We start from the raw sequence: 24,572 nt of genomic DNA, 5'->3' as shown, positions 1-24,572 counted from the left end.
ATTGGGTCATTAAACAGGTAATTAAGGTACAATGAGGTCAGTAGGATGAGCCTTGATTGCATAGGACTGGGGTGCTTATAAGAAGAGAGAATGGGGACGCAGACACTCACAGAGGGACGACCACGTGACGACACACAAACTCCCCCACAAGGGCTCCCAATTTATCCTATTTGCAGCCCACAGAGAAGCAGCAGGTACCCTCCCTGCTGGAGCGAAGAACCACGACCTTGAAAACCTACAAACGCCTAATTCTTTTGTCTCGTTATTTCCATTTTGCAAAATACAGTGTGATAGGCCCCACCCAAGGGGAAGACGCTCCGGGCGACCGCACTTGGCACGTTTGCATTCACCTGCCTCATCGATGAATGTCGTGAGCAAAGAGGCCAACAAAAACAGAGTCTCCGGAAGATAAGCGCTCCCCTCCCCGCCGTTGTTGAAAAGTGGGTGTTTTTCCGGCGCGCGCAGTTAAGAGCTGGGTGTCTGGTTGGCGTCTGTAAGGCAGGATTCGTTTCCGGCCCAGTGCTCCTCTTGCTGGGTCCGTGGGCCGCATCTCGAAAGCGCGGAGAAAGTGCTCGCGAGTGAAGACGTTGTAAGGGCGGGGCGTGGGTGACACGCAAGAGGAAGAAGGCCTCCGGGCACCCGGGCCATCTTGCCATACAATTTACATGAAAACATCAGCCACGAGGAGACGTGAGCTGAAAGCAAGAAACGCTCCAACACGCCGCGGGCCCCATCTCCGGGGAGTCTGCCTTGCAGCCCGTGAGTAGACATGCGTGGGATGGAAGCGGACACAAGGAGCGCACCGGTTGGGCGTTGGGGGTCTTCCGTGACCCTGACCCCCCACCCTGAACACGGCATTGTCTGTGGTGCTGAGCCCCCGAGATGCTGTAACGTCAACGTAAACCCCAATGTTGGCTTCTGAGCCCTCATAACATGACGTATGAGTTGTCACTCATCACGAACGTGAAGCCACCAAGAGAGACCCTCTCACCGCCACCGCCGCCTTGCAGGGGCCGGCCAGGAAGCTGGCTGGGGTCCCCGGAGGCCTCTTCCTCCTCGGTCTGCGGACACGACGGGCCGGTCGTCAGGATGGGCATCTCGGCCTCAGCCGTGGCCAGGTGGACGATGAGAGCCTCTTCCGGGCCGCAATCGTGCTCCGCACCCTCCATCTTATTCAAGGGGACCACGTTCTGGGTGTCCTTGATCCACTCCTGCGGGGATGACACAGAGCATTTCGGACTCAGGGAGACGCCCTTTGGCAGGTGCCAGGCCCCCGAGCCAGCATCCCTGGGCAGGAACAGCAATCCCCTGGGAACAGAAAGCTCCAGCATCCCTGAGCCCGCCCCGTGGTTCTTCTTACACCTGCATTTACCGTCACCCTCAAAACGCTGTATCTGCAAATACCTCCGCGGCCCTTTGAACGAGGGCAACGACAAGGAACACGACTGAATTGTGTTTGTGAGTTGCCCGGACTCTCGTGAGCGGGATTATCCCCCAGCGGGTCCAGGCGGGTTCTGGACGCTGCCATTCTAACGCACACCTAGGTGGGGGGACGTTCTTGATACTGGCGGGGGAGGGGTCTCCACGGGACGCTATGCCAACCGGGTGGGGGTGTCCTTGCTCCGGCCCTATGTCTGCTCTCCCCTGCCCAGCCTCCCTCCTCTCCTTCATGTCTTTTGTCCTGAAAATGCTCTTCTAACCCCCTCCTCTCTCCCTAGGATCTCCCCCAGAAGAGGATCAGGACGTGCCCCTCCCTCCGGAAACCCCCACCCCATAGAAGGCACTTTGGACAAAAGATTATTTTGAGCTGAAGGTGATTAAGAAAGAACAAGCTCGGGTGGAGCTGTCTGCCTTCCCCTTTTCTGCACAAAAGTCTGGGCAAGAATTTCCATTTAGTAAAGATTTCCATGTGTAAAGGTGTCACTACAGGGGCAGGGAGAGCCCCCGTCACCCCAGAGGGTTGCAGTCTGCATAACAAACCTCACTTTCACCCCAGTCACCTTCCCACATGACACCTGCCACCCACAGGTCCCACCCTCCCCTGCCCTATAACTGTCCTGTCACTTCTCCCCGTTTTGTCACGCTGTGTGAAAATGGCGCCGGAGCCCGGGCTTCTAACTACCTCTTTGGGGTTTTCACTTCTTTTCTGTGAACACCCCTCCACCCTCAGGTGCCTATGAAATCAACCTTTTCTTTTTTTTTTTTTTAAGTCAACCTTTTCTTATGCCAATCTGTCCTCATCTGCTTAATTTGCAGGCCCTGAACAGAGAAACTAAGAGGGTGTAGGAAAAAATTTTCCCCCGTTTTTTTTTGTTTGTTTGTTTTGTCCCTGATGTCTAAGGAGGTTGGAAATTAAACTTGCCCCTGTGGGAGGTCGGATGGTGCACACCCTTCCCAAAATAAAGATTTGTCCATCCTAACCTCCAGAACCTATAAATGTAAACTTATTTGGAAATAGGGTGTTTGCAAATATAAGTGAAGAGTCTGAGAAGAGCTCGTCCTGGACGAGGGTGGCCCTACATCCAACGACAGGGGTCCTCGGAAGAGACAGAAGAGGAGATGCAGGCGCAGAGGAGGAGCCACGTGAGGACGGAGACAGAGATGGGAGGGATGTGGCCACCAGCCCGGGGATGCCTGGGGCCCCAGACGCTGGAAGAGGCAGGAGGGACCCTCCCCGGAGGCCCCGCCCTGGACCTCAGGGGTCCTGCCCCCCCTGGAGCTCAGACTATGGTCTCCAGAGCTTGGAGATGATTAATTTCTGTTGTTTCAAGCCTCTGATTGGTGACATCTCCGGAGAAACTTCTAATGCATTATCCTGGAAAATGCACACCCCACCTGGCGAGCTCCTGGGGAGGGGGGGCTGGTCCCTTCTCCCCGGTTCCTAGCTGCTCATGCCCAGCCCTCCACAAGCAAGCCTTTATCAAGTGAATGAAACAATGCCTGTAAACCGTTTAAAAGCGGAAGTCTTGGGTTTGTTTTCAGCCGTGCAGGGTGAGCCCACGAAGAACACAACTTCCTGCTGAGATGAGAGGGCGATTGGGCTGGAAAATCCCGGGAGGGCAGAACTCTGTGGGGCTGGTTTAAAGACGAGCTGCCCCTTGAGCCCCTCTCTGGATCTGGTATCTCTCCGACCAGGAGAAAATGATGAAGCCACGGCTCTCATTTCAGAAAAGGCTCGTGGGCACGTAAAGGAGATAGCTGGAAGAAATGTCAGTTCTAACGAAGGTGCAGGGGGAGGGATTAGACATAAAGGAATCGTGTTGAACATGCATGGGGTTGGGGGGGTGGTAGTTACCTGGAAGTTACCCTGGTGGGATTCAAAGAGCCCAGGGAAGGTGAATTTGGGATCGGGCACGCTGGGCATGAGGAGCTTCTTGACTCTGAAATGGACACGGAGAGTCTGGTCAGGCAGGCGAGCATGCCCGAGCAGGGCTGGGGACCTCCAAGGGGCCGAGGATGGGGACACAGCTGCACCGCAGAGATGTGGTGCCTGCAGGGAACTGTACCTGTCGTGTCAAGGCATGTGCTCCCCCCACCTCAACTCCGCAGACACTCGTCTCCCAGCACCCACTTGACACCTCCCACCGACACTGTGATGTCCGGGGCACAGAGCACCTTAATGCGCAATATCGATTCCCACCACCCACGGACCATCCCGTCTCTTTGCTTGATGCAATGGGCCGAACTGTGTCAGTCATAGAGGTTGACATCATAGGTCAAAAGCCGTAACCCTCTCTGGGACTCGTGTGGGGAGATTGTGCTTTTCAAGCGGTAACAATGGAGCGTAAACGAGTCATAAGGGACGCGCCTCATGGGGTTGCCCCCTAAAATACGCTCCCCCCCCCGAAGATTGATTATTTGAGGCTGAAGCCTATTACGATCCAGGACACATAGGAGGAGCTCTGTGTTCTTCTCCAGCTGCCTAAACACAAGGCGTCACTTTACCATTTTGCAATAGAAATTTCCATTTGTAAAGGTTCCCCGCCCCCTGCCAACCCCCGCCCCAGCTGAGATCTCTCTTTCGCTGAGATCTTTCCACATACACAACTTTTCTGTGTCATTTGTTTTGTGTCTCCATTTTGTAGTCACCTTCCCAGAATTTATCTCCACCACAGCTTCAGAACCCTTTCTCCTCCACCTACTCACGTCTCCACAACCATTGCCCTTTGTTCAAGTGGTATGCGAGGCTCCCCAGACTAACTACCTCTTTGGGTTTTCAGTTCCTATCTTTGGGTCCTCCCCGCTCGTAATATGATAACATCAATAGAGAAACAGTTGGCTTTTCTCCTGTTGGTCTGCCTTTGGCCACTTTAGTTCATAGGCCCCCGGGTCTTGGACTTAAAGGGTTGTGATCTAGTATGGTCCTAATTCAACATGACCGGTGTCTTTATAAAAAGACAGTGATTACGGGGATGTGTGTGCTCACAGAGGGATGGCACACAGGGACAAGATGGCGTCTACACTCCAAGAAGACAGGCCTCGGGTAATCAACCTGCCCACACCTACATCTCATAAATGCCTCTGGTTTGAGCCTCCGTGTGTCTGGTCCTTTGTGACGGCCGCCCTAGGACACCAACCAATATAGTTGACTTTTCACCCGTCATTGCAAAGGGGATTCCCTTGAAGCAGGGCAAGCGTTACTGTTTTCCAAGAATCATGGGGCTCAGTTTCCCCTAGGGGTGCTTTCAACTCTCTATTGAAAACACCGGGCCTGTCACCGGTAGGCACCCTTATCTGATTGCTTCATCTCCACCCTAGCAGAGCTCCGTTTGGGTGGCATGCATGTGAGTCAGTAAAGGAGAGGTGACGAGGCTGGAAAGGTCGTGGGCAAGAATTAAACGAGGCACTTCGGTGCTGAATCTGGCTCTCAGTGGGGGACCCTGTGGAGTTGTCCAACTCACCCTGGTGCAGACCCAGGCTCAATGTTCCCGAGTGCTGCTCCATCTTTCTCTACCCGGGCCCCCTGCAGTTGCTATGAAAACCTCATCCCAAGAAACCACCATCCCAAGATGGTGCCCATGACCCTGGGCATCGGTACCTTCATGCATCATTCACAGCCAAGACGCCTGGGCAGCGTGACTCAGTTTACATAGGGATGGACATGGCGGTGGTTAAGTGGTTGTAAGAAAGCTGAGCAAAGAAAACTATTTAATATGATATTCATGAAAAACTGTCTACGGGCTCTGTTTCGCTACATCTGTCACTTGATTCGAAAACGAGACGAGCTTCTACATGCGATTCTTCTCCCTTCACCCAACAGTTCCGTTTGATAAGTCTCAATAATAATTGAGAGGTGTTTTAAGCACCTGTTGCTCCAATATGGTAGGCGGACAATGGCTCAGCGGGGTGTGTGTGTGAAGCCAGCTAATCCTCTGGTAGGAGTTAACATTCATATATTCTACTGTTTCTACAAGACAAATACCCCAGGTATCCCTGCATTTTCGGCACTGTTTCCCTCAATTTTCTTAAAAGACGCTGTTGGCGAAGCGTGCACTGTGGGGAATGGGATGCTCACCTATCGGACGAATAACCCTATCAGATGATTCTTTTTCCCTTTCTACTTAGTGGACATATTGCAAACAAAGCCTCCCGTCCTGTGTGTATGACAAGGCTGTCAAGAGTCATCCTTACCTCCGTACTTTCCATAAAGACAGAAGAAGAAGGGACACCGTCAGCAACGCAACCATGCCAGAAACTAAAATAAATTTGGGGAAAAGTTTTTTCTCCTGGCACGAATCTAAAGCAAAAAAGAATGAGTTGCTGTCAGTTTTCAAGATGATAGTAGGTCAGGCTCCAATCCCCCACTTTCTTTCCTTTATAAACGGCAATGACAGTAAATCTTGATTGCGGTGGGACATATCCTGGAAAGAGAGATGGTGTCTCTGGACAGGCACCCATCAGGGTAGCCACCGCACAAGTGGTGTAGACTCAACACACTGCTCTCAAGTACCTGTGTTGCCAGGGGTGTTTGAGGAAACTGAGGCTTGCTTTAGGCTACTGTCTGTCTATCTATCTATCTATCTATCTATCTATCTATCTATCTATCTATCTATTATCTATCTATATATTATCTATTATCTATCTAACCATCCATCCATCCATCCATCCATCTTTCATACTATATCCATCCATCTGTCCATCTATATCTATCCATCCATCCACCCATCCATCCATCATATCTATTATCTATCCATCCATCTGTCCATCTGTATCTGTCTGTCTGCCTAACCATCCATCATATCTATCATCTACCTATATATCCGTCCATCCACTTATATTCATCTATCCATCTACTTATCTATGAACTATCATTCACTTACATATCTATCATATCTATATGTCGATGTCATCTATCATCTATTTTATATATCTATGATCTATGCCTATATCAATGAATCAGCATTCATAAATAGTACTTATTATCATTGTTGCTGTTAATAGAAATAAAAGTGAAAACTAGCCCAATAACGTAGGGGGTCTGGAAAACAAAACAAATGCTTTCAAATTGATCTCTGAAGTAGGAGGTGAGGTCATTCATTTTTAGGAACCTCCAATCCTCTCTCCCCCAAAAGACGAGGCGCTGGCCCATGTACAGGTGCAGCGCTGCTGTGTAGCAAGCATTACCTCTCAGCTCCCCCTTTTGCTGGTGTATCACCTCTGACCAGTCACTTGGGTATGTGTCGGGGCCATAGCTGGACTCCATTGTTTTCACTCTGGCCCGGAAGAAATAACATTTCTCAGCATCCAAGCCATCTGTCGTAACATTGCAGGTTTCTCCCTCCTTGGACTGAAGGGAAAAAAAGCAAGCACGGGATCAGTGGTTTGACCTAAGCTCTTTGTCTTTGTACTAGGGAGTCACATAAGGCACCTACTTTTCAGCATTCACATTCCGGTTGCACTTCATCTGTCTGCCTAAGGAAAACAAACGCAGCCAACAATCTCTATGCTCCCCTCCAAGAAGAAACAATCCTTCGTAACAGATAGTACTACAGATGCTTTTAAGAATTACTTAGTGAAAAGTTACTCCTTAAAAAGAAAAAGTAATTTTTTTTGTATGAATACAACAGTAACTCATGCTTACTTTGGAGACTTTAGAAAACATATGCACATACAAACACACAATTAAAAACGGTAAAAACCTTTATTCCAGTTCCATCATATAATCACCATTAACAAATTGATATTGTTTCTTTCCTTGTTTCTTTCCTTGGAACCTTTATTCCAGTTCCATCATATAATCACCATTAACAATTGATATTGTATTCATATAATGCGATGTTTTACTGTACACATTGCTTTCATCACTAAATATCATTTATCACTATAGTGTCTTTGGTGACTTACATATTTTATCATACAGATGTACCATTATTTATTTGACCATCTCCCTATTGTATGGCATAGAGGTGGCCTCCAATGCTTTGTATTTATTTTAGATAATGCCTCAACAGATGTCTCTGTGTATAAAACCACATCCGCATTTTTAATTCTTTCCTTAGGATCAATTTCTATTTTTTTTTCAGGATTTTATTTATTTATTCATGAGACACAGAGAGCGAGGCAGAGACACAGGCAGAGGGAGAAGCAGGCTCCATGCAGGGACCCCAATGTGGGACTCGATCCCAGAACCCCAGGGTCATGACCTGATCCAAAGGCAGACAGTCGACCACTGAGCCCCCCAGGTGCCCAGATCAATTTCTAAAAAGGGGCTCAATAGGTCAGAAATAGGACAACTGATAAGCTCTTAAAGTTTGTTAATGCTCAACATCCTTGACCAGTATCACATCTTATTATTACCACACTCTTTAGGTGCTCTCCAGTACCCATCGATTGCTTTACTTTGCATTTCTTTGACGAGTTTCATCAAATTTCATTTCAGTGACGGTATTCTACTAGACCCAGCATTAGGTCAGCTTTTCTCTTTTCTGATAGGTCCCCTCCTGCTTGGGTTACATACAACGGCCTTCAACGGTATTCTCATTTTTATTCTTATTGCTGCGTTTTATTGCACCATTTCCAGATTTAGGGATGTATTATATGGGCACTTAGGATTTGCCTCTTCATAAGAATAGGGATTTCCATCTGTTGACAGATCTCCTCGCTGTCTCCTTGCTGGTGCAGACACCAGCAAATATAATAAGGGTGAGTAAGAGTAGTAGGAGTGAGTAGTAGATGTGAGCCTAGTACTGAAAATAATTAGAGTAACCATAGTAAGGGTGAACTTACTCAATGTTTTTCACGTGTTATCACATCCATCCCCAAGTTGCTGTGGCTAGGTGCTATTATTATGTCCTCAGTGCTTGGGACATAGTAGATCCTCAGTAAGTAAATCTTGAGTGAATGTGGAAAGGATCCCCTCCCAACACCTGTAGACACAGCAGACATCGACTATCCTAGTCTGAGATGTTCAGTTATACTCACCTTGCCTTAGCTCCCCCTCCTCCCTAGATGGTCCCATGAGATATGATGCTTCTGGTTGATCCCATCATCCAAGTCTGCAAACCTTGATGGACACAGGTGTCCTTGCAGACTTGTGGAATCATTGACTTCTGGGATAGGCAGGCGGCTCATAGCCCAGGTAGCTTAACTACTTTTCCAGGGCAGTCTTTCCGAGATCCCGTCCAAGCCAACTTCAAGACTCTCCTTGGGCACCTCCGGGGGTGGGCACCTCACTATACCTGATCCAGGTGATTCCATCTGCCTTCTACAGATGATTTTGCCCATTGGCTCCAGTTCTGCTTTTGCAAAGATGTTAATCCTTTGTTTATATGGTGGTCATGTGATTATTGGAAGACAACTGTGAGCCCTTGAGTCATTGATATTTACATCATTTTAATTTATTCCATTGATTACGCCCAAATAGTCAGTACCAGAAAGGGTTCTCACATGTTCAAAAGGCATGCAAAGAGGGGTGGGTGGTACAGGGTATGGTGATGGTTAATTCTATTTGTCAACTTGGCCAAGGTTGGTGTCTAGTTTTTTACTTAGATGATACCCTAGGTGTTACTGTGAAGGTATTTTATAGAAATGATTGATGTTTTTAATCAGCCATCTTTAGGTCACTCTATAATGTGGGTGAGCCTTACTCAATCCATTGAAGGCCCTGAGAGGACATAGACTGGAGTTTCCCAGAGAAGTCTAAAGACCATAATGGAAACCTGTCTGTGTTTCCAGCCTTCTGGCCTGAGATGTGTCTGCCCCTATAATCCCATAAGCAATTCCTTAAAACAAATGCCAACATCTGTCTCTGTGTCTCTCCACGTCTCTCTTGATTACCACTTGGGGATCCTCGCTCACCCTTGGGCTGAGAAAAAGATGCTACGATGCTCACCTGCCACTCAGTGTCGAACATACTCTTGTACTGGATTTCATAGAGGAGACGCTTGTAGGGCAGATCAGAACAGGTCACTGTAATGGCTTCCTGATGCCACTGGAAGTTCAAGTCTTTTGGGGAGCTGGGTTTCACTGAGAAGGAGAGACAAAAAAATGATCACCACCTCTACAAAGATAAAGATTCCACATCTCTAAAATTATAGTGGTAAGTTTGCTTAGACTCACGTTCTCTGGCCTGCCTTAATCTTTTCCTTAATACTTTATTGGATTGGGACGCCTGAGTGGCTCAGCAGTTGAGCATCTGCCTTTGGCTCAGGGTGTGATCCTGCCATCCCAGGTTCAAGTCCCACATCGGGCTCCCTGTTTCTCCTTCTGCCTATGTCTCTGCTTCTCTCTCTCTCATGAATAAATAAATAATCTTAAAAAATACTTTATTAGACTGAGGATGAGGGTGTTATTCATCCTCATTACATCTATAGCAGAGCTCCAAGGACCTGAATGTGTGTCGTCAAATGAACTCTTTGAAATTGTGTGAAAATGTCTGTTATGGGATAAATAGTGTCCCCCTAAGAAAGATACATTGGAGTCCTAGCCCCCATATCTCAGAATATGTGCATTTGGGATCATTGCAGGCATGATAATTAAAGATAAAATGGGGTTTACTGGAGTAGAGTGGGCTCTGGTCCTATATAATTAGTGTCCTCATAAGAGGAGACACAGACACACAGAGGGAAACGGGCATGTGAAGATAGAGGTATAGATGGAGCTGATGCATCTACAAGCTAAGGAACAGCAGCCACCAGAAGGCAAGAGAGAGAGACATGGAACAGGTCATCCTCTAGAGCCTCCAGAAGGAACCAGCTCTGCCCACACCTTGATTTCAGATGCCCGGGGTCTTCTTAACTGTGGGAGGGCAAATTTCTGTTGTTTTAAGCCACCTGCTTTGTAGCAGTTTGTTGCAGTAGCCTCAGCAAACTAAAGTGAAGACAGAACATGGAAAACATCACATGAGACTCCTTCCCCACCAGCCAGTCCTTTGGGAAATGAACGCTTTCATGAGTTAAACGGTGTCCCCCGACAAGTACGTTCATGAGCTGATCTCTGGTACCGTGAATGTGGCTTTATTAGGAAATAAGGTCCTTGCAGATCTAATCAAGATAGGATGAGTTCATCCTGGAGCAGGATGGTCCTAAATCCAAGAACAAGTGTCCCTAGATGGAAGAGGAGAGACACAGACACAGGAGGAGCCACATGAGGATGGAGACAGAGACAGGAGGGATGCGGACACCAGCTCAGGGACACCTAAAGCCCCCAACGCTGGAAAGGACAGGAAGGACCCTCCTCTGGAGCCTCTGGAGGACGCACAACTCTCCCCAACCTGGAGCTCAGAGTCTGGTCTCCAGAGCTTAGTGATGATTAATTTCTGTTGTTTTAAGCTGCCTGATTTGTGGTCTTTTTATTTGCAGTGTTTTATAACCCTAGATTGACAGCCAACCCTGAATGCACCTAAGAAAACCAAAGGGGGTGGTATCGAGGGGAAAGGGGGGCTTTTCTCTCTCTCTCTCTCTCTCTCTCTCTGTTGGAGGACAGAGTGCCATGACACATCTTTGTCCAATGTGTGTATCAAGACGAATTTTCTAGAAGGCCAGTCTCTTCGAAGTTGGAGTAGGAAAGGGGCACTTGGCAACGAGTTCATTTTTGGTACTTACAGTAAGCACTGATCCACTGACATTTGTTGAGAAGGAGACGTGTTCCATTCCAGATGGAAAAGCACAGAATTTCATCTTCTTTTGCCTCCAGGAGGCATCCAGCAGTGCGACTTTGTTGAAGAATATAGTTGGAGCATTGGCTATCAGTCTCGTCACTGGTTAACCTGTGGTTAAAACATAGAACCATTCAGCCATAGAGAGTCTTTGAAAATAGCATCTTCACACATCTCCTGGCTCACTCCTCTGCCCCATATCTCTGCCACAGATTGGGAACCCCCTTCACTCGCTTCAAGGACCCTTTCTTAAAGCACAGCAAGAACTGTCCAAATAGAAAAATACCCCCTCTCTCAACACAGTATGCTCCCTGAAGGCCCCCTGTAGTGGGTTGGATGGTGGTTCTCCAAAAGGTCTGTTCATGCATTAATCCTTGGAATCTGTGAATGGGGCCTCATTTGGAAATACGGTCTTGACAGGTGTGATTAAAGGAAAGATATCAAGATAAGGTCATCTTGCATTACAGTGGGTCCTAAATCCAGTGACACTGTCCCTATAAGAGACACAAGACGAGACACAGACACAAAGGAGAAGCCAGGTGAAGATGGAGGCAGACACGGGAGGGATGCAGCCACCAGCCCAGAGATGCCTGCAGCCCCAGATGCTGGAAGAGGCAGGACGGACCCTCCTTGGAAGCACCTGCCTCCCCTGGATCTCAAACTTCTGGTCTCCAGAACTGGGAGACAATGAATTTGTGTTGTTCTAAGCTGCTCAGTTTGTGGTACTGTGTTATGACTGCCCCAGAAAACTAATAAAAGTACAGTTTGACTTGCAGAGTCACCATGCCCTTGATTTGAGGAGGCACTTTAATAAGGATGAACCAACACTGGAGATCTCCCTGAGGCTTCCTACAATATTAAGAAAAAAAATATGGTGCCCAGTTGGGACCAGTTTAGGCTCTGTCCTGAGGTCCTCAAATCCAAGCAGTGACTTGATCGAGAATTATGTCCTTTATAATAAAGAAACTGACGCTCAAGTGACTTACCTATGTGACCATCTAGGAGACCCAGCAGATTTTTTTAAATGTTTATTTCCCAACCAATTCACCTTAAAATGTCCCTCCTGTGTACACTTTCCCATTCATCTCCTATGCTATCAAACTGTGAAGAATCAATCACACATCTCTCCCATTCACAGAATTGAGGCTAAGTTAATTGGAGAATGCTTCTCTCCTACATTTATACTGAGACCAAAAAAAAAAAAAAAAAGCCCATGATAGGGAGACACACTTTTGGAAGGTGGCTGCTGGAAAGCTGGCATGAAACGTCTCAGAAGGTCAACCTTTGCCACGGCTGCATACCTTGTTTCAAGGGAACAGGGTTCCCGTCAAAGGTATCTGTCGAGATGTTGTGAATGGTCCTGGATGAATAAGCACCTTGTGGATGTCCTCGTATGAATCTAGGTGGTTTTGAGTGTGACTTAGTCATCACTTGGTTAAGAGGTGTGGTTGCGGTTGTGGTGAGGGGTCAGGGCAAAACAGAGCACACACATTGACACTTGCACATTCTTGATTCTTCACACCTTCACTAGCTGGCCCTTCACACGCAATTGCTGATGTCTCAGGAGAAGAACTATTTGAGCACAAGGCATGGTGTTCCCTTCCTGAGGGGCACTTACTTGTAGAGGAAAGTCAAATTTGTCCCCGAGTATTGGCTTGCATTCCATGTAACCTGCACAGCTTCAAAATTAAAGTTGATCATCTGAAGCTGCAATACTCCTTCTGGGTAAAAAGAGACAAATAGAGGATCCATTGAGGCAATGCTGAAACTGGTTGGAAATTTATAAAAGGACATTAGCACTTGAGTCATAAGAATAATAGAATGCTTTATAGGGATGGATAAAATCAAGATTTTTCTCAAACAAGCCGGCATTAATTATGTCAGTTAAGAGCTGCAGGATATACAAAGGGTTACTGGGGACAGAGGAATAAGTCAGGAGCAAGATTACGGCTGCTTTTCTTCATATGTTTGCAAGACGTAATGACCATTAATTAGTATGAAGAGCAGCTATTGAGTATTGACTCTGTGTCTGATGACCTCCTCTTTTGTGGGCACACAGGGGGCATTAGACACTGTGCCCCATCCACCAAACTCGTGGTCTCACTCAGAAAACTTACAACTCACACATGACAACTTGAGGAAAGGTTCACAGACAAATGAACCCTCTGTCTTTGCTTTTAAAGTGACTTAGGCTTGGGCAGTTTTTATTTTCACACATGCCTGGGTTAGTCATTGTGAAAGTAGTTAATGGGTGTATTCTAGGATTAAGTAAATATGCTGTGATGCTGCGGATAAGAAAGGGCAAGTTTCCAACTGCCAGGGAAGGGAGTGACAATTTCGGGAATATGGAAGGCTAGAATCAACCCGGTGGTGTTGAGTTAGAAGTGGAAGTATCAGGTTATGTATGTAGACAATAGGATGGATAGATAGATAGATAGATAGATAGATAGATAGATAGATAGATAATGGATGGATGGATGGATGGATGGATGGATGGATTGATGGTCAATGGACACATTTCTAGCACCCAGCAGGTCATGAGTATGATGAGATACATGATGAGCTGAAGAGATACATGTTCACAAATGCTGAGAAAGAGGGTCTCAAAGTCTCCAGGTCAGGGACTCACATTTCACATTCAGTCCTGGGTTCAGCAACCCCACCCCTAAAGCAGGAGGCAAATATACATCATGACCTTGGACCTGTTTGCTCAACACCCCATAAGGTCTCTGGGCTGGAAGACTTGGCCTGCTGAACATTCATGGGGTCGCATCCTACTTCATGGTCCAGAATTAGCCATGCTTTCCCATCACACCTTCTCACCAATCCAAATTCAATCTGCTATTTCACTGATGTTTTTCAAGACCTCCCAAAACAATATTTTTGTGTGATCGGCCAGTGACCATCTACATTGTAGAAATGAACAAAAGACACCCAAATAAGAACAAGGAGAGTACGTTTATTCAAAGCTTGCCGTACCAGGGAGTGGACCACCATCAAGTGCATTTGGGGTCCAATTAAAGGTAGAAGGAGAGATGAAAATGTTCTTTGAATTTTTAAGAAAGCCTTTCAGATGCCCGAGGTGTATGGAATACTTCTGTTCTGTGCTGACCATTGTTCCTGATGTGACTGATCACAAGACAGGTAACCTCAGACCTATTGATCCATTGGTTCCAGAAAGAGAGAGGAGATGTCAGGAAGGACGTCATGGCTTCTGGAAATCTCTGACTTTCAGGAAAGGAACCAGTATCCATCCCTCACAGTGAACACCTCCTGGGTCTGAAAGGGAGGGAAGTTTACAGCTGAGGTGTCAACGTTATTTCAGATCTTGGGACCTCTGTCTGTGGAACACATCTAATGGATAAAGCCTGATGCCCCGTGCACCAGCAGGAAAGCAGAACTGTCCTGCACTTCACTGCCACCCCCACAGGATGAGTCAGCTGCGGGGACAGGAGGGAGCGAGATCAGACTTGGAAAGGGGAGAAAAGCAAGTCACCCTGTCTCTGTTACTTCTTTGTCAACTTCCCAGAACGGATTCAGATGTTCCCAACCAGTGTAGGTGAGGGACGTGATTGGGGTTCTCCTGACTGGGGTGTGGGCGAGACTTCTCTGAGAAGGGAAAGGAAAGCACAGAAGGTCTCCCGCTGATCCTACAAAATGTTTTCATGTAGCACAGGGTTGCTCTTTCAGGTAGCACTGGACATAAAAGCCGGTTCAAGATTAGGAAGATATTTGTGAGGTCTTGTGTGCAGTTTGCAAAATAGAAAGAGAACTTTTGCTTTGCATGTTTGGTCTTTACCCCTGCCCTGCCTGTGCCTTGAAAGGGCAAATCAAAATTTAAAAACAAAAGACTTGGGGCACCCGTGTTGCTCAGTTGGTTAAGCATCTGCCTTCAGCTCAGGTCAGGATCTCAGGGTCCTGGGATTGAGCTCCCAGTTGGGCTCCCTGCTCAGTGGGGAGTCTGCTTCTCCCTCTGCCCCTCCCCTTGCTTGTGCTCACTCTCAGTCAAATAAATAAATAAAATCTATTTTTAAAAATATTTTATTTATTTATTCATGAGAGACACAAGGAAAGAGAGAGGCAGAGACACAGGCAGAGGGAGAGGCAGGCTCCATGCAGGGAGTCAGACGTGGGACTTGATCCCGGGTCTCCAGGATCATACCCTGGGCTGAAGTTGGTGCTAAACCCCTGAGGCATCCAGGCTGCCCAAATAAGTAAAATCTTAGGAAAAATAGAATAAAATAAAATGAAAATGAAATTGAATTAAAAGTAAAATTTTTTAAAAAAGTAAAATTAAATTAAACAAAACAAAATAAAATAAAATAAATAAAATAAAATAAAATAAAATAAAATAAAATAAAATAAAATAAAATAAAATGAAATAAAGGAAGAGAGACCTCCCCCCTCCATTTTCTTGAGAATTTACTTAGGAAACTTGTCAGATCTTTCTCCATGTCTTTGACATCCATGAAAATCCTTTTAAAACTTAATAAGATCTTTACCAGACTCAGGACCCAGGGGTATCTTTCTCAAGGAAACCAACTCTTTGAAATGCAAATACCAGGGAATGTGATGCTCCACCTCCCACTTGTATTGTGAGGGAAAGTCTGGCTCCACATTGGAACACATCTTGTCGTAAAGATAGGAGTTTTTTTTCCCCCATGGGATAAATCCAATGAGCTAACACAGACAGTGTCTCCAATTACCAGGTGAAGTTAGGGAAAACCTTGTCTGACAAAAGGTGCTGAGGGGTCACCAGGTCGAGGACTAATCATTATTTATTCACAGATTACGTGTGTCATGAGTTGTGTCCACGAGCTCTAGTAAAGGGTTTCTGTGTTTGTAGATGTCTCATCTTTGTAGATCTCGGTGCACTGTGTGCGGTAGACGTGTGTCGCATTCTGCTTCAATGCCTATTTCATAATAAAGTGATTTTCCTCAACAAAAAAGAATGCACGGATGTCAGAAATGTGCTTTCCCCCTCCAGTTGTTGCTCGGAAAGCACGCGTCGGCTTTAGGAGATGTGGTGAACTTATTAGGCCGCGTCAAGACGCAAAGGCGTAAAATTGCACATGGTAGCCGACGCCCTTTAATGCAGGCAGTCCTAGCGATAGAAGTTGTCTGTACAGAGAAAGGAAGAGGCAGAGAACGATGCTTCGGACACCAATGTCCAGACTTCATCAATAGTTCACTTGTATTCAAAAATCCCCACTTTTCAGGAGAGCCCCACATGCACTAGATGGTGGACGCCATGGGATGGGGAGGAGACGGGACTCGGTGTTTAATGGAGACAGAGTTTCAGTTTGGGAAGATGAGAAAGTTCTAGAAATGAATGGTGAAGGTGGTTACACAACCATGTGAATGTACTTAATGTACACTTTATAGACAGAACATTCTATATATAGCTAACCATCATTTTTAAAAAACCAATAAGCAACTTAATTTTGTACAAAAATTGCATTTGGCAACATAATTTTATGATACTTCTTGAAGTAATCGCTCATGCTCTAGATTTGGGAGCGTGTGCCTCCAAGAAATGGTTGAAATGAATTTTGCTGCCTTGTTTTGATACCAATGAGACAGGTATTCCACCCTGTTTCATTCGGGGCTAAACCATTTTTTTTTATCTTTTTTTTAATTTCTTTTTTTAATTTCCTTTTTTCTTTTCTTTTTTTTAATTTCTTTTTTCTTTTCTTTTTTAATTTCTTTTTTAATTTCTTTTTTATTTCTTTTTTTAATTTCTTTTTTATTTCTTTTTTTAATTTCTTTTTTCTTTTTTTATTTCTTTTTTAATCTTTTTTATTTCTTTTTTTAAATTTATTTATTTATTTTTTTTAATTTATTTTTTATTGGTGTACAATTTACTAACATACAGAATAACCCCCAGTGCCCGTCACCCATTCACTCCCACCCCCCGCCCTCCTCCCCTTCTACCACCCCTAGTTCGTTTCCCAGAGTTAGCAGTCTTTACGTTCTGTCTCCCTTATTTATTTATTTATTTATTTATTTATTTATTTATTTATTTTACTTATTGACTTATTTTAAAGGGTGAGAGTGAGACTGTGTGCGGACGGAGAATCTTTAAGAAGTCTCCCTGCAACCTCACACTGAATCTCGCAACCTTGAGGTCACACAACTTGAACCAAAACTGAGAGTTGGATGCTCCATGGACTGAGCCACCCAGGCGCCCCTGGGCAAAATTCTGAAAACCGTTTCTTTGGACAAACACACTGCGATCCATCCATATGATGGCGCATCATTCATAAAAAGGAATTAAGAAAAAAAAACTCTTCTACAATGTGGCTGAAATATGAAAATAAGCAGCCGTGTGAATGGACCCACAAAAATTCTCACAGAGTGTGTGATATCATGGATGGGAAGTGTCCAGATATGGAAATCCGGGGACACAGAGAGCCTATTAGTGGTTGTCAGGAGCTGGGTACGGGATCGGGATCCCAGAATGACAGATTAGCAGGGTTTTAGAGTTCCCTCTGGGGATGACGGAAATGCTCTAAAACTCGTTGCACATATTCTATGCATCTACTAAAATCTACTAAAATCTACATTTTAAATGACCAATTATATATCAATAAGGCTGTTTTCAAATCATTCAATTAAAAAATTAAAAAATAGGGGATCCCTGGGTGGCGCAGCGGTTTGGCGCCTGCCTTTGGCCCAGGGCGCGATCCTGGAGACCCGGGATCGAATCCCACATCGGGCTCCCGGTGCATGGAGCCTGCTTCTCCCTCTGCCTGTGTCTCTGCCTCTCTCTCTCTCACTGTGTGCCTATCATAAATAAATAAAAAAAATGTTTAAAAAAATAAAAAATAAATAAAAATAAAAATAAAAATAAAAAAATAAAATAAAACAGAAAGACGTGTCCCATTTCACCTTCTTGCCCTGCCCTGCCTGTGGCCTTCTCCTCTATTGAGGGAGAGCTAACCCCCCTCCATTGTGATGAGCAGGGTCCCCTCCACAAACATGTTGCGATAGGAACGTGCTGGGATCACCAGCTCCCCAGTTGCAAGGACCCTGTGGATCTTTAGCAAAATTGCATTTGTTTCTGTAACACCCGATCGGAAAGCTGCAGGGAAATCCGGAACTGACGGATTTTGGAGCATTTGCAAATAGTGACAATAGTGGGTGAGGGTGCGTCATTTGAACACCAACAATCTCCTTCTGGGTGTGGTACCCCCGTCCCAGTTCAAGACACACAGACAGAGGAACAGAGAAGATGATGGACGCAGCACAAGAACCTGCTACCACAAGTGTGGGTGTCGCCACCACTGGATGCAGCGCCGGGTATTTTTGGGGTGAGTACCCAGTGGGCCACCAAAGCAGTGGCAGGCCCAGTGGGGAAACCACGGATGCACCCGTCGGACGGTGGCGGCGTCCTGTAAAAATCCTCGGTCGCTCCCCATTGAGGGGGTGGGCAGGGGTGCAGTTCTGGGTTCACAGCAGGGTTCACAGCTGCCAGTGCAGAGATGCGGGCAGAGACCACAAGGGCTCACAGCATTAGTCACACAGGAAACTCCGGATGGTTCTTGTGTGTCCCCAGAGCGAGGGCACCGAGCTCCAGAACCCGTGAAGTCACATCGGGATGCCCCCGTGCCCTCCTCCTGGGCGCTCGCGGGCTCCCCGGGTGGAAGGAGGGTGGCAGAAAACGCAGCCTCACGGACCCCTCCCCGAGGCAGAGCGGGTCCGCGTGACATCACAGCGGCGAGCGGTCAACCCGTGTGATGGTTCTGATAGGGTCTGCAATGTGAATTGTGTGATTTGGACTCTCTCTCTCTTACTTTCTCTCCACCTACTTTATTTACCAGGCAGCCGAAGTGCCAGCAACGGTTGCTCAACGCAAATGCAACGGCAGCCACACGGCGGAGCCGCCCTGCAGGGCCGCGTCCACGTGGACACCTTCTGGAACCAAGCTCACACCTGTCAGCCCGTCTGCCCACCCCGCTTGGGCGCTCCTCCCTCTTCTGGTCCGCTCTGTCACCCAGATGCGCGGTCTACATGCGGCATGCAGGGCTCTGTGCTGACAGGTCGGTCCCGCCCACAGCTAAGAGCTGGCCGCCCGAACCTCTACAAACACCCTCTTTGCAAATAAAGTCCAGGGGGAGGTTGTAGGGGCTCAGACTTGATGATTTTAGGGGTCGCAGCTGAGCCCACGGAGCAAGGGCACGTGGCGCACTAGGGTATGGGAACGATCATCATAGGCCTCGATGCTCCTAAGATGCTCCACAGTTGCCGAGGAAAGGTGGGTAACTGGGTGTTCATAGCGGGGCTGGATGTGTCTGGTCCTATTCTAGTGTGGGAACACTTGACCTCAGCACGCCCTGCAAGGCTCCTCCAGCATCAGCACCATGGCAGCAGGGGTGAAAGCTGCACACATCCGTGGTGCAGAGGAAGCCCGATGCCCAGGCTGTGTCCCTCCTGTCTTCTAAGGGAGCAGGTGCACATGGGACCCCTTCTGCGTCTGCACTCAGCTTCCTCCCCTGCACACACCTCCACCCTCACCCACCCCTGAGTCTTGCTGCATGTGAGCTGAGCATCTGCACTCAGCTGCACACAGCTCTCCGTCCCTAAATCTGCACGAGCCCCCTGTCTGTTCCTGGGCATGTTCTGGGCGAATGGACATCGTCCTGACGCACCTGATACACGTGCAATGTGAAGCCCAAAATGGGTCCTCATGTCTCAAACGGTCGGCACGACAGTGGCCTCCCCATACATCTGTGGGATCCCGACTGGTCCCATCAGTGCGTATGACCCATGCATATTGCAAGTGCCGGTGGATTAATGACAGGGACACCAGGGAGCCCAGGAGCCGTGCGGGGAGCTTTCCCAGGGCTGCACCCCTGTGAGACCCCGTTCCCTCGACTACTTAGTTTCTAAGGCTTCTGTGCCTATAAGGACTCGGGTACAAGTCAACTCCATTGAAGGAAAAGCAAGCAAACCACAAATAGCTTTCAGGAACAAAACGAGCTCCGGTGTTCCCCAAGAAGTTACTAGAAGAGTTTTGAGGGTGTGCCTGGTGCATGTGAGTGGAGCATCTGATACATGCAATTCGAGAATCGTGTTTGTGCTGCTGTAGCCCAGTCTAGGGGAAACCCGCACTCAGACTCTCTGGGAGTCAGTGCTGGGCCATTGGGACCCCCAGTGTGCCATCAAGAGACTGTAGCCAATGGGGTGTCTCTGGATTGAGCCTTACAAACCAGGCAAGCAAGAGGGCAGCTCAGACACACAGGGATGAGCGTGGAGTGACGCGACGTGACCCTTCACAGATGAGAGGTCCCTGAAGCGCCTTCCCCAGTTCCTGTGTCTGTTACCCGCATGCTAGAAAATCCCGTGTGGCACAAGAGCGGCCCCCACAATCCCCACGGCAGCTGATCCCTCCATCCGCCTTCTTTCGCCCTCACCTTTTTCTCAGATGTGACACGAGCTCATTTTGGACAGACCAATATTCAGTAAACATAAAGGCTTTGCTCTCTGGGAAAGCAAAGGGGACAGGGAAGCCACCCAGAGCCTGCGTGCAACAGATGGACCTGGACTCTTTGTATTGGCGTCTTTTTTTTTTTTTTTTGCACATTAGAACCGAATGCATTGGAAGTTGATCCAACATGAGCCCTTTGCAAAGAGGCAAACTTGGGTTTGCAGGGGCTGGGAAATCTGGGCGAGCTGCTTGCTACTGTTAAGAAGCAGAGAAAGAAAAACACAAAAACAAGACGACAGATGCTACAGTTGCAAAAGAGAAAGAGAAAAAGAGCAGAAGGAGGGAAGGAAAGACCAAAGGAAGGCATGCTAAAGTAAAGGACACTCTAGGCACACAAGCAGCCGCATCTCCAAGCAGGGCTTACCCAGTGCCTCGTCCCCCGAAACCGTCACAGTGGCCAGCAGGAAGACGGCGGCAGACGCCCAAGGCAGAAGCACCGTCCTCATTCTTGGGGAGACCCACAACAGAGCGAGCACAAGGTCCGTGTGCCTTCATGGCTCATCTACAGAGGCTACCCTCTGTTTAAAGAGTGGAACAGAAACAAGGAAATGACAACGGGAAGCGGATTCAATCTTGACCTAAAATGATGACTCTTTAAAAAAAAAAAAAAAAAAACCACGACAAAAATGTAAGATCACTCTTGTATACTCGCTGCCCATGAGCTCGGCTTGAAAGGGTTCTGGCTGGTTGGTAAAGTCCTGCAGCCATGCTGTGGATGGCCAGCATGGCAGGTCATCAAGAGGTGTGGACGTTTGGCACTCCCCACCTCCGCCCATGTGGCTCCAGCCAAGCTGCAGGGAAGGAGGTGAGCCTGGTGTTCTTACGGTTCATACTTCAGGGACTTTCAGAACTCCAACGAAGAATCACCGTTCGTGGGGTGTTAATGGGGAGACTGGTTGGTGTGTGCTGCTCAAGAGCACGAACCTGAGACTGGCCACCTGTCAGTGGCCAATTTCTGTCCATAGCTTCTGCCTTCAAAGGTGCTCCTGGGGGACACCCACCAGGGTGACTCCATGGGTTAAGCATCTCCCTTCAGTTCAGGTCATGATCCAGGAGTCCTGGGATCAAGTACCAAGTCAGGCTCCGTGCTCAGCAAGGAGCCTGCTTCTCCCTTTCCCTCTGCCTTTTCCTCTGCTCATGCTCTCTCTCTCAAACAAATAAAATCTTTTTAAAAAAAATAAAGGAAAAAAAACAAATGCACTCCCTGGAATGGCTGCCCAGGGCTCATACTAAAATTATAGAAGGGAAAAAATAAGTAAGTAAGTATGTAAGTAAGTAAGTAAGTAAATTAATAAATAAATAAATAAATAAATAAATAAAGTAAAATTATAGAAGGGGAGCGCCTGGCTAGCTCAGTCTGGGAAGCATGTGACTCTTAGTTTCAGGGCTGTGAGTTCAAGCCCCACATTTGGGGTTAGAGATTACTTAAAACAACTTTTTTAAATTTAAATTTAAAAACATTTTTTTTAATTTCTTAAATAATACTCACAGTGATTACTGTATGGATAAAAATAGGCCATGGTGACAAAGCACTTTCATTAGCAAAGAATCCATGAGCAAAAGGACATAGGGGAAAAAAAAACCTCCCCCCCCCCCCACACACACACAAAAAAAAAAACAGGAAAAATTTGCAGTAACTTCAATTTACAGTGAAAAACTGTGTTTCTGGGAAGCTGAGCTTGCACAGAGTGACTTCCAATCACTTATTAAATGCAGGCTGACTCAAGTCTCCCTGACCCCTGACCTCAGATCCTTCCACCCTGAGCATCCTGAAGACCAGGAGTCCCACACGGGTCTCCCTGTGCTAACATCATGGTGTTGGCAGGCCGGCATTCCTGCTGGGGTTTCTGAAGCAGAATCGGATTTCTTGCCATCCCAGCTGCTCGAGCTGCCTGCATTCCTTGGCTGGCAGACCCACATCCCTCCAACCTCAGCTTCCATAGTCACAGCTCTCTCTCCAATTCTGATCCCTCTGCCTCTCCCATATAAATGAGGAGCCTGTGCCCACCCGGATAATCCAGATGAATTCTCCACATCTCCAGATCCTTCACCACATCTGGAGAAGCACTTTTGCCTTGTGAGGTAACATATTCAAAGGTTCTAGGGATTAGGGAGTGGATGTCTTTGGGGAACATTGTTCTGTTTATCACATGGGGATTAGGATGTGGATATCCTGGTGTGATAGCTGATAGATGATAGATAGGTAGGTAGGTAGATGATAGATAGATAGATAGATAGATAGATAGATAGATAGATAGATAGATGATAGATAGATAGATAATAGAATGGGTGGACAGACCAGGATGGATGGATGGGTGGATGGGTGGATGGATGGATATGAAACATGGTAGATGGATATATACATACAAACATACATACATAGATGATTGATACATAGATGATAGATGATAGATAATCTATGATGTAGGGTGTTGAGTAGCATCCCTGGTCTCCACCTGCCAGGGGCTAATAGCATTCCCACCATATCATGACACCCAAATGTCTCCAGACAAGTGTCCCCTTGGAGGGGGAGTGTCATCCCCTTAACTCCCCTCCACCCACCCCATCCTCCCTGCTGCCCTCAAGGAAGCTAGATGCTCTAGCCCTTTCCCAGAGAGAGTCTTGCCCTGTGGAAACTTCATTTTAGGATGTTTACATACAAAAGGTAGAAATGCGGGGCCGACAGCTAAAAAAGAAATGGCAGGGCAGGCCAATTTGAGAAGACGGCCAAGTGTCGGTTTGGCTCTTCTGTAACTTGGGAGTGATGATTTGGTGAGACTAGAATCTAATGGAGAAAGAAACATGTGTGATTCACCGAAAACGGATTATCACAGCTAATCAGGTCTATGACATGAAAAACAATGTTTGCCCTTTGGATGGATGCACCGAAGAAGCACAAGGAGCAATGTGGAATACACGACGTTCTCCACCACTTCCTCGTAAGCCAAGAGGTAGCCCCCGCCATGTTTTACTGCTGCACACAGTGAAAATACCGGGTCCGAGAAGGTCGATGGGTGGAAAAAGGGTTATCACTGGAGTCGGGCCATCTTGATGAACTGCCACTGAATCTCTGGTATTCTCTGGCCTTGCCCTTTCACTTGGGTAGAAAATAATCAGGGGAATTTGGGAGAAAATGGGCAGTAAGCACTGTACTCCCTATTGGATGTGGACGCCATTCCATGTGAGTTGTGAGGGCTATCATCCTCTCTCATGGGGATGACATATAACCATGCCTCCTACTACCTTTGTTCTTCATCTCCACTCAAAACCGCAAACCGATATTGTGTTGTTCATATTTCACAATGCCAGACATGTGCAATGAGTCAGCAACCAAGGGAAAAAAAAAAACAACAGATGGGGTTGTAAGCCATTGATTTGCATGTAGCTAAAAATGTCACCACTTCTCTGAAGAATAAGCTTCTCTTATTTCTTTCATGTATTTGTTTTCACGCATCCTGATGTAAGTGGTATTTTGCTTATTTATTTTGGTTATCTACATGGAAGAAATCATGCTACAATGTAGTAGCAAAAAAAAATTTAAATAAATAAATAAATAAATAAATAAATAAATAAATAAATAAAATGTAGTAGCCTAGATGAACACCCAGCTGTTGTTATGTGTCTGGATTCTGAGCGTTAACAGGACTCAACTGCTCTACTTGGTGGTGGCTGAAGCTCTAGGCAACTGGAAGACTTGATTGGATAGAATGTTCTAGATGGCCCATTCATACCCCTGGCACCTCAGCTATCAGCCAAGAGCTTGAGTGGGACCTTCACGAAGTGGAAGACTTGATTAGATGGAATGTTCTGGATGGCCCATTCATACCCCTGGCAGCTCAGCTGACTACCAGCCAAAAGCTTGAGTGGGACCTTCAACCAACTGGAAGACTTGATTGGATGGAATGTTCTGGATGGCACACCTGTCACTTCCAGCACTTCCCATTGGCCAAAGCAGGCAAGGAGACAGCCCAGACTCAAGAGGAGAGG

At 46.9% G+C, this 24,572-nt stretch overlaps 1 protein-coding gene across 2 annotated transcripts; it reads right to left on the bottom strand.

The window, feature by feature from the left end:
* Positions 1-227: 227 nt before the first annotated feature.
* CRLF2 (cytokine receptor like factor 2) lies at positions 228-21,133 on the bottom strand. 2 transcript variants are annotated; one of them, XM_077890344.1, is made up of 8 exons: positions 20,950-21,133; positions 12,714-12,816; positions 11,043-11,206; positions 9,332-9,465; positions 6,625-6,787; positions 5,632-5,737; positions 3,296-3,380; positions 228-1,211 (listed from the first exon to the last, which is right to left on the bottom strand). In XM_077890344.1, exons 1-8 carry the CDS (start codon positions 21,029-21,031, stop codon positions 927-929), a joined length of 1,122 nt encoding a protein of 373 aa, XP_077746470.1. In that variant the 5' UTR covers positions 21,032-21,133; the 3' UTR covers positions 228-926. The 2 variants fall into 2 exon arrangements, with proteins under 2 accessions (XP_077746470.1, XP_077746471.1); XM_077890345.1 differs by lacking the exon at positions 12,714-12,816.
* Positions 21,134-24,572: the final 3,439 nt, after the last annotated feature.

This window comes from Canis aureus, chromosome X (assembly GCF_053574225.1).
Source record: "Canis aureus isolate CA01 chromosome X, VMU_Caureus_v.1.0, whole genome shotgun sequence".
NCBI lineage: Eukaryota > Metazoa > Chordata > Mammalia > Carnivora > Canidae > Canis > Canis aureus.
The sequence above is the reverse complement of the archived record's forward strand: the minus strand, read 5'-3'. Positions and strand labels throughout refer to the sequence as shown.

Bases quoted from the DNA above. Each gene is read 5' to 3' on its own strand.
- CRLF2 (XM_077890344.1), bottom strand. From the start codon at position 21,031: ATGAGGACGGTGCTTCTGCCTTGGGCGTCTGCCGCCGTCTTCCTGCTG. The intron at 11,207-12,713 runs GTAAGTGCCCCT...TTTTAACCACAG, and splicing joins AATTTGACTTTCCTCTACAA to GTTAACCAGTGACGAGACTG. The intron at 3,381-5,631 runs GTAAGGATGACT...TGTCCATTTCAG, and splicing joins TCTTTATGGAAAGTACGGAG to AGTCAAGAAGCTCCTCATGC.